General features: G+C 42.8%; 1 protein-coding gene across 1 annotated transcript in view; it reads right to left on the reverse strand.

Annotated features, from left to right (window-relative positions):
- Positions 1-1,094: 1,094 nt before the first annotated feature.
- The window catches only part of PRR11 (proline rich 11), a 47,968-nt gene continuing 35,026 nt past the window's right edge, over positions 1,095-14,036 (reverse strand). The window contains exons 5-10 of the mRNA XM_023204637.1: positions 10,232-10,498; positions 9,138-9,236; positions 8,485-8,597; positions 6,295-6,354; positions 6,109-6,205; positions 1,095-2,449 (exon numbers count right to left, since the gene is read on the reverse strand). Of these exons, the coding sequence (XP_023060405.1) occupies positions 2,381-2,449; positions 6,109-6,205; positions 6,295-6,354; positions 8,485-8,597; positions 9,138-9,236; positions 10,232-10,498 (705 nt within the window). The 3' untranslated portion in view covers positions 1,095-2,380. The remainder of the gene's footprint in view (positions 2,450-6,108; positions 6,206-6,294; positions 6,355-8,484; positions 8,598-9,137; positions 9,237-10,231; positions 10,499-14,036) is intronic.

Consider the following 14,036-nt stretch of genomic DNA (forward strand, 5'->3'; position numbering starts at 1 on the left):
TTTTTGAGACGGTCTGGCTCTGTTGCCCAGGATGGAATACAGTGGCATGATCTCAGCTCATTGTAACCTCTACCTCCCGGGTCTAAACCATCCTCCCACCTCAGCCTCACAAGTAGCTGGGACTACAGGTACGCAACATCATACCTGGCTAATTTTTTGATTTTTGGAAGAGACGGAGTTTTCATCACGTTGCCCAGGCTGGTCTCAAACTCCTGAGCTCAAGGCATCCACCTGCCTTCGCCTCCTAAAGTCCTGGGATTACAGGCGTGAACCATGATGCCCGGCCCTAGCATTTTTCTTATGATCTCTTATCCCACAAGAATGGTCAAGTCATTTAGCATTAAATGAATAGAGTACACAGTGGTTTACAATATTATAAACATTGTAAGTGCCCCCTAAAATATTATTGTTATAAATACTCAACTGCTTTATTCTCAGTGATTATTCCCTTTAATTTTACATAATGTAAATGTAGCTAGCAGGTTTTTTTGTTTTTTGTTTTTTGTTTTAACTTTTACTAGAAGCTGATATATCTCTTCACTACCTATTTAATTTTTTTTTTTTTTTTGAGACAGAGTCTCTTGCTGTCACCCAGGCTGGAGTGGCGGTGGTGTGATCTCGGCTCACTGCAACCTCTGCCTCCCATGTTCAAGCGATTCTCTGGCCTCAGCCTCCCAAGTAACTGGGACTACAGGCGCATGACACCACACCTGGCTAATTTTGTATTTTTAGTAGAAATGGGGTTTCACCATGTTACCCAGACTGGTTTTGAAGTCCTGACCTCCCCACTTGCCTCAGCCTCCCAAAGTGCTGGGATTACAGGCATGAGCCACCGTACCCGGCCACCTGTTTAATTTTCATCCATAAATGTGTTATAAATATAGATGTGGATCTCTGGCCAGGTGTGGTTGCTCATGCCTGTAATCTCAGCACTTTGGGAGGCTGAGGTGGGTGGATCACCTGAGGTGAGGAGTTCGAGACCAGCCTGGTCAACATAATGAAATCCCGTCTCTACTAGACATACAAAAATTAGTCAGGCACGGCAGTGTGCACCTGTAATCCCAGCTACTTGGGAGGCTGAAGCAGAAGAATTGCTTGAAACTGGAAGGTGGAGGTTGCAGTGAGCCAAGAGTGCGCCACTGCACTCCAGCCTGGGTGACAGAGTGAGACTCCATCTCAAAACAAAACAAACAAACAAAAAACATATATCTATAAAGATGTGGGTCTCAAAAACAGGACTGCCTCTTAGGTGATAAACATTGCCCCCAGGTCTGCTTTCTAGTCTGGTGACTTTACAACACTCTATTTGGCATCTTAATGCAATATTTATCTGTAGAAATCCAGTCTTTCTGGGGAGTTGCCTTTTAGTTTTAGAGATGCTCTGTTGCTCATGCTGGAGTATAGTGGAACAATCATAGCTCACCATAGCTTCGAACTCTTGGGCTCAAGTGATCCTTCCACCTCAGCTTCCCAAGTAACTTGGACACTTAGACTACAGGTATGCGTCACCATGCCTGGCTAATTTTAAATTTTTGATACAGATGGGGTCTCACTATGTTTCCCAGGCTGTATTACTGTCTTTGAATACATAGGTCAGTGACAACAGGGAACTAGGTCTCACAGTGACCTGCTATGGACTTGAGAATCCTTGGCAAGGCATTGTCGAAAATGTAAGGTTCATGTTGAAGTCGTCATAAAATTTTTATGTAGCTGTATAAATGTGGACAGCAGATATAAAAATAAGGAATACCTCAGACTTCTGTGAGCCAGATATAAGTACCTACTTAAGATGCTAGAAACTATATTCTAATTTAAATTCCAGGATAAACATCACTTTGGAGACTATATTTTCCCATCTGGTTCTCTTGATGATCATGCAAACTAGAAAATACCCAAATATCTGTATCCACTTTATATCACAGTATATGTGCACTCCATACATACTCTAATTCTCCAAATGGAATTATATTAGTATATCTATATATATATACACCCTACTACATTAAAAAGAATGATTTGGGTTTTTTTTTTTTTTTTCCCGAGATGGAGTTTCGCTCTTGTTGCCCAGGTTGGGATGCAATGACGCTATCTTGGCTCACTACAACCTCTGCCTCCTGGGTTCAAGCGATTCTCCTGCCTCAGCCTCCCGGATAGCTGGGATTATATGCACCCACCACCACGCCCAGCTAATTTTTGTATTTTTAGTAGAGATGGGATTCCACCATGTTGGCCAGGCTGGTCTCGAACTCCTAACCTCAGGTGATCCACCCACCTCAGCCTGCCAAAGTGCTGGGATTACAGTTGTGAGCCACTGTGCCTGGCTGGGTGTTTTTATCTGTATTTTTTATGGATCATCACATGGAGTCAGGCAGAGTTGGCATCAGTTTTGTTCATCAAAGCTGCTTGTAGAAAGTGGCAGAGTTGGAGTTGGGCTTCTAGGGTGAGCCAGCTATATAAAAAAAAAAATCCCAAATATAATATCAATAATATTCCTGTGATAAATACAACTCTCCTCCTTTCTTAACAGAACCCAGAATTTTTGCAGGGCAACACTGCATTCAGATTCCAAAAACCACTTTTCCCAGTTTCCCTGATGCAATCAGAAGTTCCTGGATAGGGCATCTTTGAAGAAATGAGGCATAGCTTATCTAACATTTGCCTTTCTCCTTCTTTTACCTAGAATGTGGACATGAGGCTTCAGGAAATGTAGCCATTTTGTATTAAGAGGATAAAAACCACACATTAAGGATGGAAGAACAGTGATTATATGGTGAAACCACTGTATTATAGTTGTGGACTTCCTACTTCCCAAAGAAATATTTAAATTAAAAAAATAAGTCCGGGAACTAAGCTATGACGATGCAAAGGCATAAGAATGATACAGTGGACTTTGGGGACTTGGGGGAAAGGGTGGGGTGGGGTGAGGGATTAAAGACTATACATTGGGAACAGTGTACACTGCCTGGGTGATGGGTGCGCCAAAATCTCAGAAATCACCACTAAATAATCAAACACTTTCTGTTCCCCAAAAACCTATTGAAATAAAAAATAAATTAAAAAAAAAAAGATAGTTGTAGGCTGAGCACGGTGGCTCACGCTTATAATCCCAGCACTTTGGGAGGCCGAGACAAGGGAATCACATGAGCCCAGGAGTTTGAGACCAGCCTGGGAGATATAGTGAGACCTCGTCTGTAAATTTTAAAAAAACAAAAAGGAGTTAGTTTTATATATTAAAAAACCAAAAATTCCCAATTTATTTATTTATTTGTCAAGGCAGAGTCTTGCTATATCGCCCAGGCTGGTTTCAAACTCCTGGCCTCAAGCAATTTTCTGGCCTTAGCCTCCCAAAGCATTGGGATTACAGGTATTAGCCACCACACTCTGCCATGTCCCTATTTGATTAAACCACTGTAGTCAGATTTCTGATACCTGAAGCCAAATGCAAAACCTGATACAGTTGCTTCAGAGTTTAAGAAAAAAGGAAGCCTAAGGGCTGGGTGGGATAAGTCATCTATGTCTAATAACAATTTTAACTAGACATCCTCCTCCTAAGTAGATTCTGGCAGCACAACATATGCCATAGGTCTTATCTGTGATTTTTGTTGTTGTTCAACATGTGGCTTTATAATTATTATAGTTTATCGATTTCCAGAGTTCTCCACTCACTGTACCTGTTATAAAGTGGGGCAGTGACAACAAGGATCTTAGAGGTAAACAGAAAAAGAAAGGGGCTAAGACCTTCTGTGAGGCCTTGTCCCTTTGCTCCCGCCCTTCACAATTTTGGGTAACACCAAGGAATGCGATTAGGGGTAGCATGCTCTAAGAGGAGGAAAGAAGAACCTGGTCACATCTCCAGAGAAAGCTGTATAGTGCCCAGGAGGACCAAGTTGATTGGTAAGAGAGAAATTATATTGTCCCACAAAAAGCACTGATTCTCAAACAGGGAACAAAAGGAAGACAGTATTGGGATGGAGAGTGTCAGCAGTGGTGTTTGGTATGTCCTTGCATCCAGAGAGAGAACGAACTATAAACTTCAAAGCCAAAGATGCTAGCAACCCTGTGTTCCAGCACTCCAGCAGGGGTGACCGATGGATGGCTGTTCTTCACAGATCTAATGATAGAGGCAATTAGGGAGATGACTAAGATCAACAGGGTTTGGAAGAAGTCACACCAGGGCCAGCTGATCTATTGGTTTTGGTGTGTGGTTGTACATGGAAGTGACAAAGAAAGCTGTCAAGACCTTTTCCTATCAACTCTGCATGGTCTGACTCCTAACTACATCTCCATCCCTGTCTGTCACCACCATCGGGCTCCCTCTGTTTTATAGCCACACTGGTCACTTCTCAGTTCCTTGAATAGGCCAAGATCCCTCCCACCATGGGACTCTTACACATGTTGTTCTTTTTGCCTGGAACTCTCTCCTTCCTGACACTCATGGTGGACCCAACCTACAGTTACCCTATCCAGTAAATGCCTCTTCCTTCTTTGATTCTCACCTCAAGCATCATCACTTCCTAAGGGAGTCCCTCCTAGATCATCCAGGCAAGATCAAGTTCCTCTCTGGGTTCCCACAGAACCTCATTCCTTTCCTTCACAGCATATACTGCCATGTGATAGTGTACAAATATGGGATTATTTGATGAATGCCTACTCTCCCCGCTAGACTGAAAGCTTCAAGACAGTAATCTGTATCTGTTTTTGCTTACCACTATATTCCCAGTACTTCAACACACTGCTGAGCATATAGGAAGTGCTTAATAAATATTTACTAAAAATATGTACTAAAGGAGGCCAGGCGCGGTGGCTCACGCCTGTAATCCCAGCACTTTGGGAGGCCGAGGCGGGTGGATCACGAGGTCAGGAGATCGAGACTATCCTGGCTAACACAGTGAAACCCCATCTCTACTAAAAATACAAAAAATTAGCTGGGCGTGGTGGCGGGCGCCTGTAGTCCCAGCTACCTGAGAGGCTAAGGCAGGAGAATGGTGTGAACCCGGGATGCGGAGTTTGCAGTGAGCAGAGATCTCGCCACCTCACTCCAGCCTGGGTGACAGAGTGGGACTCCATCTCAAAAAAAAAAAAAAAAGATGTACTAAAGGAATAAAATCAGACATTTACAGATAGACCACGATAATCCTACACACACACACACACACACATATATATATATATTTTTTGAGACAGGGTCTCACGGCTAATTTTTTTTTTTTTTTTTTTTTTTTTGAGACTAAGTCTCGCTCTGTCACCCAGGCTGGAGTGCAGTGGCGCGATCTTGGCTCATTGCAACCTCTGCCTGCCAGGTTCAAGTGATTCTCCTGCCTCAGCCTCCCAAGTAGCTGGGACTACAGGCACCCACCACCACACCTGGCTAATTTTTGTATTTCTGGTAGAGACGGGGTTTCACCATGTTGGTCAGGCTGGTCTCAAACTCCTGAGCTCATGATCCGTCTGCCTTGGCCTTCCGAAATGCTGGGATTACAGGCGTGAGCCACTGTGCCCGGCCATTTTTATATTTTTTTGGTGGAGACAGGGTTTCGTCATGTTGACCAGGCTGGTCTCGAACTCCTAGTCTCATGTGATCTGCCCATCTTGGCCTCCCAAAGTGCTGAGATTACAGGCATGTGCCACTCACTGTGCTTGGCCAATCCGACCTATATTTTATAGAATTTTATGAAGCCTAAATATGAAAATACTTTGTAAAATACAGTACCATGTAAAAATTATTATTACGAAGAAAGCAGCTTTAAATTATGATCATAAATTATGATGATTATTATTTATTTGAGACACAGTCTTTCTTTGTCACCCAGGCTGGAGTGCAGTGGTGCAATCACAGTTCACTGCAGCCTTGACCTCCTGGGCTCAAGTGATCCTCCCACGTCAGCCTCCCAAGCAGGTGGAACTACAGGCATGCACCACCAGGCCTGGCTAATTTTTTGTATTTTTTGTAGAGACAGAGTTTCACCATGTTGCCCATCTTGAACTGCTAGGCTCAAGCAATGCCCCCACCTCAGCCTCCCAAAGTGTTAGGAATACAGTCATGAGCCACCACACCAGGCCAAATTATTTTCAAGCAAAGGAACCAATATTCTTTTCCTAAAGGGTTACCTGAAACTTTCTCCTTAAGGCCTGAGTCATCACTGGAGTCAGTCCTGTTCCTGTTTCCATATTTTCTTTGTTGGTAAGAGGAGTTCCACCTGGGCTCCTACAAAGGTATTGAAAATAAAAGTAGCTGTGTTTTATGCCAACTTTTAAAATGGACTTAGAAGGCATAAAGATATGAGAGTGTATTACCTCTCTACATCGACTTTTCTAAGCAGTTTCCGCAGATCCATCTGACTTTTTCCAGGAGTACTGATAAAACAAAGATATAAAAATTAGAACTTGCCAGATTTTATTTTTTCCCAAAGGAAAGCAATCATTTCTATAGGCAACATCTGAGAAAGTAGTTCTATGTGTTACATTAAAAAATTGTAGTAGAGGCTGGGTGTGGTAGCTCACGCCTGTAATCCCAGCACTTTAGGAGGCTGAGGCAGGTGGATCATGAGGTCAGGAGTTCATGACCAGCCTGGCCAAGATGATGAAACCCCATCTCTACTAAAAATATGAAAATTAGCTGGGCATGGTGGCGGGCACCTGTCATCCCAGCTACTCAGGAGGCCGAGGCAGAGAATTGCTTGAACCTGGGAAGCAGAGGTTGCAGTGAGCCGAGATTGTGCCACTACTCTAGCCTGGGTGACAGAGCAAGGCTCCTTCTCAAAAAAAAAAAAAAAAAAAAAATAGCAGTAGATGCCAATGGGAACATAAGGTGATATAGCCATTCCAATACATAATACTTCTTGACCCAGGAGTTACATGTATAAAAATCCATCCTAGGGAAAAACTCAGCCATGTACAGAGTTGATAGGCACGGATGTCCAATGAAGACTTACAGAAATTAAATGTCATAACCTAAGCCAGGCACAGTGACTCACCCCTGTAATGCCAGCACTTTGGGAGGCTGAGGGGGGTGGGTCACTTGAGTTCAGGAGTTTGAGACCACCCTGGCCAACATGGTGAAACCCCATCTCTATTAAAACATATAAAAATTAGCCAGGCATTGTAGCACATGCCTGTAATCCCTGCTACTCAGGAGGCTGAAGCAGGAGAATCGCCGGAACCCGGGAGGTGGAGGTTGCTGTGAGCCGATATCGCATCACTGTACTCCAGCCTGGGCGACAGAGCGAGACTCCATCTCAAAAAATAAAACAATACAAAAAAAAATAAAACAGGTTGCTTTCAGATATTATATAATATGAAAACTAGGCCGGGCGCGGTGGCTCAAGCCTGTAATCCCAGCACTTTGGGAGGCCGAGACGGGCGGATCACGAGGTCAGGAGATCGAGACTATCCTGGCTAACACGGTGAAACCCCGTCTCTACTAAAAAATACAAAAAAACTAGCTGGGCGAGGTGGCGGGCGCCTGTAGTCCCAGCTACTCGGGAGGCTGAGGCAGGAGAATGGCGTAAACCCGTGAGGCGGAGCTTGCAGTGAGCTGAGATCCGGCCACTGCACTCCAGCCTGGGCGACAGAGCGAGACTCCGTCCCAAAAAAAAAAAAAAAAAAAAAAAAAAGAAAACTAGTATGTCTTGGAATCAAGTAAATATGGTATATGTGTGTATCTGTCTGTGTATAATCATACTGTAGATACAGTTTTGTCCATTCAATATATCATGAACTCTTCCCATCTTTTTGAAAATTAACTTAAAGTTTCATTTTGACATCTTCAAAATATGCAGTTCATTGCATGTAAATTTCACAGATAAAATCCTGTCTTGAGACATTTAGGTTATCATTTTTTTTTTTGAGATGGAGTCTCTCTCTGTTGCCCAGGCTGGGGTACAGTGGCACAATCACTTCTCACTGCAGCCTTGATCTCCTGGGCTCAAGTGATCCTCTTTCTTCAGCCTTCCAAGTAGCTGGGACCACAGGCACACACCACTGCATCAGGCTAATTTTTAATTTAATTAATTTTTTTAGAGATGGGACTCTCGCTATGTTGCCCAGGCTGGTCTTAAACTCCTGGCCTCAAGTAATCCTCCCACTTCGGATTCCCAAAGTGGTGGGATTACAGACATAACCCACCACACCCAGCCTAAAATTCTTGATAGTATATCTTTTTATCCCAAAATCTGTCATTAAATCAATGGCGTATCTTATAATAAACAGCATCTTTAAATGGGGCAATAAAGCATATGCCCAGAAAAAGACTAGAATGATAAACCGCAGTATGTTAATAGTGGCTATCTCCAATGATAGGACTATTTAGATAATTTTTGTTTTCTTATTTAAACTTTTCTGTAGATTTCTTTCTATAATGAGCATATATAACTTTTAACATTAGAAATACACACAAAAAATCTTGTTTTCCCGTTTTTTAGGCCCTTGTACGACAATATCATTCTTTTAAGAAGTAGTAGAGCATAGTACTGTGCAGTTCCTTACATTAAGACATTTGTAACTCGAGTTGATAACACTTTGGAGTTAGGTTTCAGGGTAACACGCTGCAAGTCAGAGACAGTAACTAGTGGATTCCGTGCTTTCGGCGATGGTATAAGCTTTAATTATAAAATGAGACATTATTAAAACAAATTTTAAAATATCACTCAAAATGTAAACATGCAAAAATGGCAAATATCTGAGTGCTGAGTATGTGTAAGATACATCCACTATTCTACCCAATTTTTATTCCAAAGCTTCAAAGGATGTCTCTACCTCTTCAGACTAATGGTTGGGAGATAAAATTGCCTAATTAAATCATTTTATAATATACACATTTTGTTGGGAAATCCAAAACTACTAAAATAAAAACATAAAAAACTTAAGTTGAAATGAAATGACTTCTCCCCCCAGCCCCGCCCCATACCCCCAGTTGTATACAAATTGAGATGAGGTCTTGCCATGTTCCCCGGGCTGGTCTTGAACTCCTGAGCTCAGGTGATCCTCCCACCTTGGTCTCCCAAAGTGCTGGGATTATAGGCATGAGCCACTCACCCTGCCTGGAATGACTTCTATACATAAGGCTTATGCTTATTTTCCAGAATGGGACAACAAGGTTAAAAGGAAAAAGAACATGTATATGGTCAATGACATCTTACCTTCCTCCTTTCATCTACACTCTGTGTCTTCTTTAATTTCACAGTCAGCAGATCTTTAACTGTTATCTGCATGGGTCTATCTTTTTTTAATGGTCCAGCCTTAAAATACATGGTGAGGTAAGAATTCAAATTGGAACCAGCACAACTGGTGAAATGCAAATCCAAATCTAGTTTTTAAAGACTCAGAGTTAAGAGGTAACTCTTATCTACCCTAGGAAACTTTCATATTCTTTCCACTCAACCAAGAATAATCCTGTTTTTATCATCCATTGAAAAGTATTCAGCAAAATGTAAGGCTTCCCACCTCTCCCCTAATTTTGTTTTTATAAGCTAAGGCTTTGCTAACAAATAAGAGATGGACCAGTTTCCTGCAATAATGCATCTTCCGCAGGAGTCATTACAATAAGACAAGAGTTGAAGGAGTTAATCGGGTTAAAGTGAAGTTTTCCTTGAATTACCTAGAAAGATGACTCAGTTTCCATAGAGCAAGAATGTATACAATAACAGAGGTATAATTAGGGCAAATATGACAATAGGCTCCGGGTTTTTTGTTTGTTTTTTTTTTGGTGTCAAGATTGGGAAGACTCTGGATTTAATTCAGCTACATTAAACCAAATGTATCCTAGTGAAAATTCAGCAGATTTTAAAACAGGGTCATGCCTGTCTTAGAGATTCACAAATTTTCTGGTCCCCTTGGTAAATAAGTAACTGAAATAGAGATTGATTCTCCAGCCTAATGACATGAAACTTTGGAATCTACTAACTCTTCGTTCTGACTTCACTCACTAAGCAATCTTCTATTTTTAATTTGGTTTCCTAGGGAGGTTTTCTTCCCTAGGAAAAAGCCATGCTGAGAAGCGAATAGGAATCTTCCACTCTATTGGGTTTCACACACATCACTTTCATTTCTCAATCCAGCTTCTAGGAATTCCTCAGGGACGGAGATTTTAAAAACATAGTAATTAAGATATGGAATCAGAACAAAATATAGCCTTCCGGCCCAAGCCCTGATTAGCCTGGTCTTAAAAGGCTACTTGGCTTTACTGCTATATTACACACTGACCAAAACATATCATTACTAGATTGTTACCTACCTGAAGTGCTTTAGCAAGACCGGGTTTTCTGAGCAACACAGGTGCTACTGGTGGTGGAGGAGGTGGCGGAGGTGGAGGCGGAGGTGGAGGTGGAGGTGGAGGAGGAGGAGGAGGAGGAAGATGGCTGGCTGGCTGTGGCAGTGTGGGAGGAAGCACAGCTTTGGAGTCTCCAGGGGTGATGAGAACACAGGCAGGCACATTTGTAAGTTTACCACTCACGTGACATGTTTGACCACAGCTTGGACAGGAAGACCTTTCTGAGATGGTCTGGAAGAAGACATCACATTTGGCAAATAAATAAGTTAATTTGATTCTTGAGGGTGACAGTCATCAAAATAATAGCTACCATGGATTGAATGCTTTCTCAGTGTACCATGTGCTTCATGATATTTTCTCATTTATAATCATAAGTTTCTTCATTTCATTCATTCATATGTTTATTTTGTATGTGCTATAGGCCAGGCACCATAGGTACAGTGTGAGCCCTGTGTGTCACCTCATGGAGCTGACAGTCCAGTGAGGGAAGACTGACATTAAACATGTACAGAAGAAGGCCGGGAATGGTGGTGCACACCTGTAATCCCAGCACTTTGGAAGGCTGAATCCAGTGAATTGCTTGAGTCCAGGAGTTCGAGACCAGTCTGGACAACATAGTGAGATCTCATCTCAAACAAAGATGCACAAACACACTCAAAACAAAACAATACTTCAATAAGAGCAATGAAGTGTGCTATGAGCATGAACAGCTGGAGGCTTGGGAAGTGATATTTAGCCATGATCTCAAGAATAAATTGAGACTTAGCAGATGAAGGGAGATAAAGACTAGGGGAAGAGTTCTTTGCAGAGGAAAAAATTACTTAATGCAGCCAAGAATATAGTACATTCAAGAAACTGATAAAGGCCAAGGATCTGGAACATGACTACTGTGGACTGAATTGTGTCCCAGAATTCGTGTGTTGAAATCTTAACATCCAGAACCTCAGAATGTGACTATATTTGGAGATAGGGTCTTTAAAGAGGTGATTAAGTTAAAATGAGGACGTTAGGGTGGGTCCTAATCCATTCTAACTGGTGTTCTTATAGTAAGAGGAAATCGGACATGCAGAGAGACATCAGGAATGTACTCACACAGAGGAAAGACTGTGTGAAGACAGAGTGAAGACAGCCATCTACAAGCCCAGGAGGAGCCTCAGAAGAAACTAACCAAGAAGTCACAGACTTCTTGCTTCTAGACCGTGAGAAAATAAATTTCTGTTGTATAAGCCACCCAGCCTGTGGTATTTTGTTATGGCAGCTCTAGCAAACAAATACAATGACCCTATGCAGTAAAACAGTGTATTAACTCCCTGTGCCTGCTGTAACAAATTATCCAAACTTGGTGGCTGAAAACAATTGAAGTTTATTTTCTCACAGTGCTGGAGGCATAAAGTCTGACATCAAGGTGTTAGTGGAGCTTCACTGCCTCCCATGCCTCTGGGGAAGAATTGGTTCCTTGACTCTTTTGGCTTCTGGTAGCTGTCAGCACTCCTTGGTTTGTGGCTACAGCACTCCAACCTCTATCTCTGTGGTCACATTGCTTCTCTTCTCTGTATGCATTCTCTATGTGTCTCTCTCATAAGGGCACTTGTCCTGGGACTTAGGGTCCACCTAGATAATCCAGGAAGATCTCCTCATTTCAAAATCCTTACCCTAATTACACTTGTAAAGCCCTTTGTCCAAATAAGGCTGTATTTACAGGGTCTGGGGATTAGGACTTGAATATACCTTTTGGAGGCTGCCATGCATTCAGTCCCCCACAAATGGTATCATCCCCAATGTATAGGAATGATACCATGAGGAAACTGAGACCCAGAGGAGTTAAATGACTTTGCCTTTTTCTCCTTTGGCTAATTCATCGTGAGGCACAAATTCTGGGAGCAGGAATGGAATTCCAGAAGCTTCTCTCCAGACCAATGAGCACAATGTTGAGACACAGGGGCCTTTCTTAGGGGAGTTTGGAGTGGATATTTTCCTGCACATATCCGTGAGGAAAATAGAAACCACTCTGGATATTGAAAAGAGGGGTAATGTAATACAGGCACTTGGTTACATTTATAACGGAAGAGCTGAGAGGCCCACTGGGTACCGTGAGGCAATCTAGAGATTAGCAACAGCAGGAAGGCATTAACATCCTGAGGCTGGAAAAACAAAAGGCGGAGGCAGTGTATCCAGAGGTCTGGAGGTAGGTTTACCCAGAGAATCAGGAAACATTGGCTGGGTGCAGTAGCTCATGTCTGTAATCCTAGCACTTTGGGAGGCCGAGGCAGGTGGGTCACCTGAGGTCAGGAGTTTGAGACCAGCCTAGACAACATAGTGAAACCTCGTCTCTACTAAAAACACCAAAATTAGCCAGGCGTGGTAGCAGGCACCTGTAATCCCAGCTACTTGGGAGGCTGAGGCAGGAGAATCGCTTGAACCTGGGAGGTGGAGGTTACAGTGAGCCGAGATCGTGCCACTACACTCCAGCCTGGACGACAGAGTGAAATTCTGTCTCAAAAAAAAAAACAGGAAGAAGAAGAAACATGGAGTATTTATCCAGTGGGAGATGGGGCCAGAAGGCAACAACTACTATTGCTGGAGAAATCATGCAGTAAAGAGGAGGGGAAGAAACTCCTTGTCTTCTCCCTCCCTATAGTCTCTCATCAATGTCTCACAATAGGCCATCATAACCAGGAACCAGGTGACCTGGAACTTGAGGAATGTATCTTGTAGGAGCCAGCCCTCCCAGCAATATAGAGCAGAGCTTTTGAAGTGGGGTAAACAGGCCCAGGGACTAGCCCTCACCTGTAGCCATTCCTACTTCTGGTAAAAGCCCCTGGGTTTTCCTTCTCTCCCTCAGTCCACCTGATCTGGTCAGGATACTCACTCAAGGACTAGACACATGACCCAGGCCAAGTTCTCTCAGCTGAGATTGTTCTGTTATGAGAATAAGAATCTAAGGCTGCCAGCAACCATGTTGCTAGTACAAGGGGAGAGTCTGTCTGAGAAATAAACTTATTCTAAAGAAGCCAGAACTGAAAGATGAGACAGAGCCAGGATGCTGACAATATCATTTGAGTCCCTGAATCCAGCCATACCTTAGACTTACTGGTTTTATGGGCTTAAGCTGGGTTGCATTGTGTTTCTGTCACTTGTGGCTAAAAAGAATTTTGACTGATACAGCCTTCTAGGTGCTTTCTTAGTGAAGGAAATAACTTCACTTTTTTTTCTTTTTTTTTTTTTTTGAGATGGAGTCTTGCTGTGTCACCCAGGCTGGAGGGCTGGAGTGCTGGAGTGCGGTGGCATGATCTTGGCTCACTGCAACCTCCACCTCCTGGGTTCAAGTGATTCTCCTGCCTCAGCCTCCTGAGTAGCTGGGACTACAGATTTGTGACACCATGCCCAGCTAATTTTTTTGTATTTTTAGTAGAGACGGGGTTTCACCTTGTTGGCCAGGATGGTCTCGATCTCCTGACCTTGGGATCTGCCTGCCTCAGCCTCCCAAAGTGCTGGGATTACAGATGTGAGCCACCATGCCTGGCCCATTCTTAGTTCTATATCATCATCCTCCCTGGTACATTGGGATTAGTGATTTGGTGTTAAAATATAAGAAGAGCTGAAATAGGAGAAAAGTCATGAAAGGTAGAGTGTGTACACCAGAGGTGAAGGAAAGAAGGAAAGGTTTATAGAATTATTTCACACATACACACACACATTCATTCTAGACTTTTTAAATTAAAAGAAAACCTTTTTTTAGAGACAGGGTCTCACTATGTTGCCCAGGCTA

The sequence above is a fragment of the Piliocolobus tephrosceles genome, chromosome 16 (assembly GCF_002776525.5).
Source record: "Piliocolobus tephrosceles isolate RC106 chromosome 16, ASM277652v3, whole genome shotgun sequence".
Classification (NCBI taxonomy): Eukaryota; Metazoa; Chordata; class Mammalia; order Primates; family Cercopithecidae; genus Piliocolobus; species Piliocolobus tephrosceles.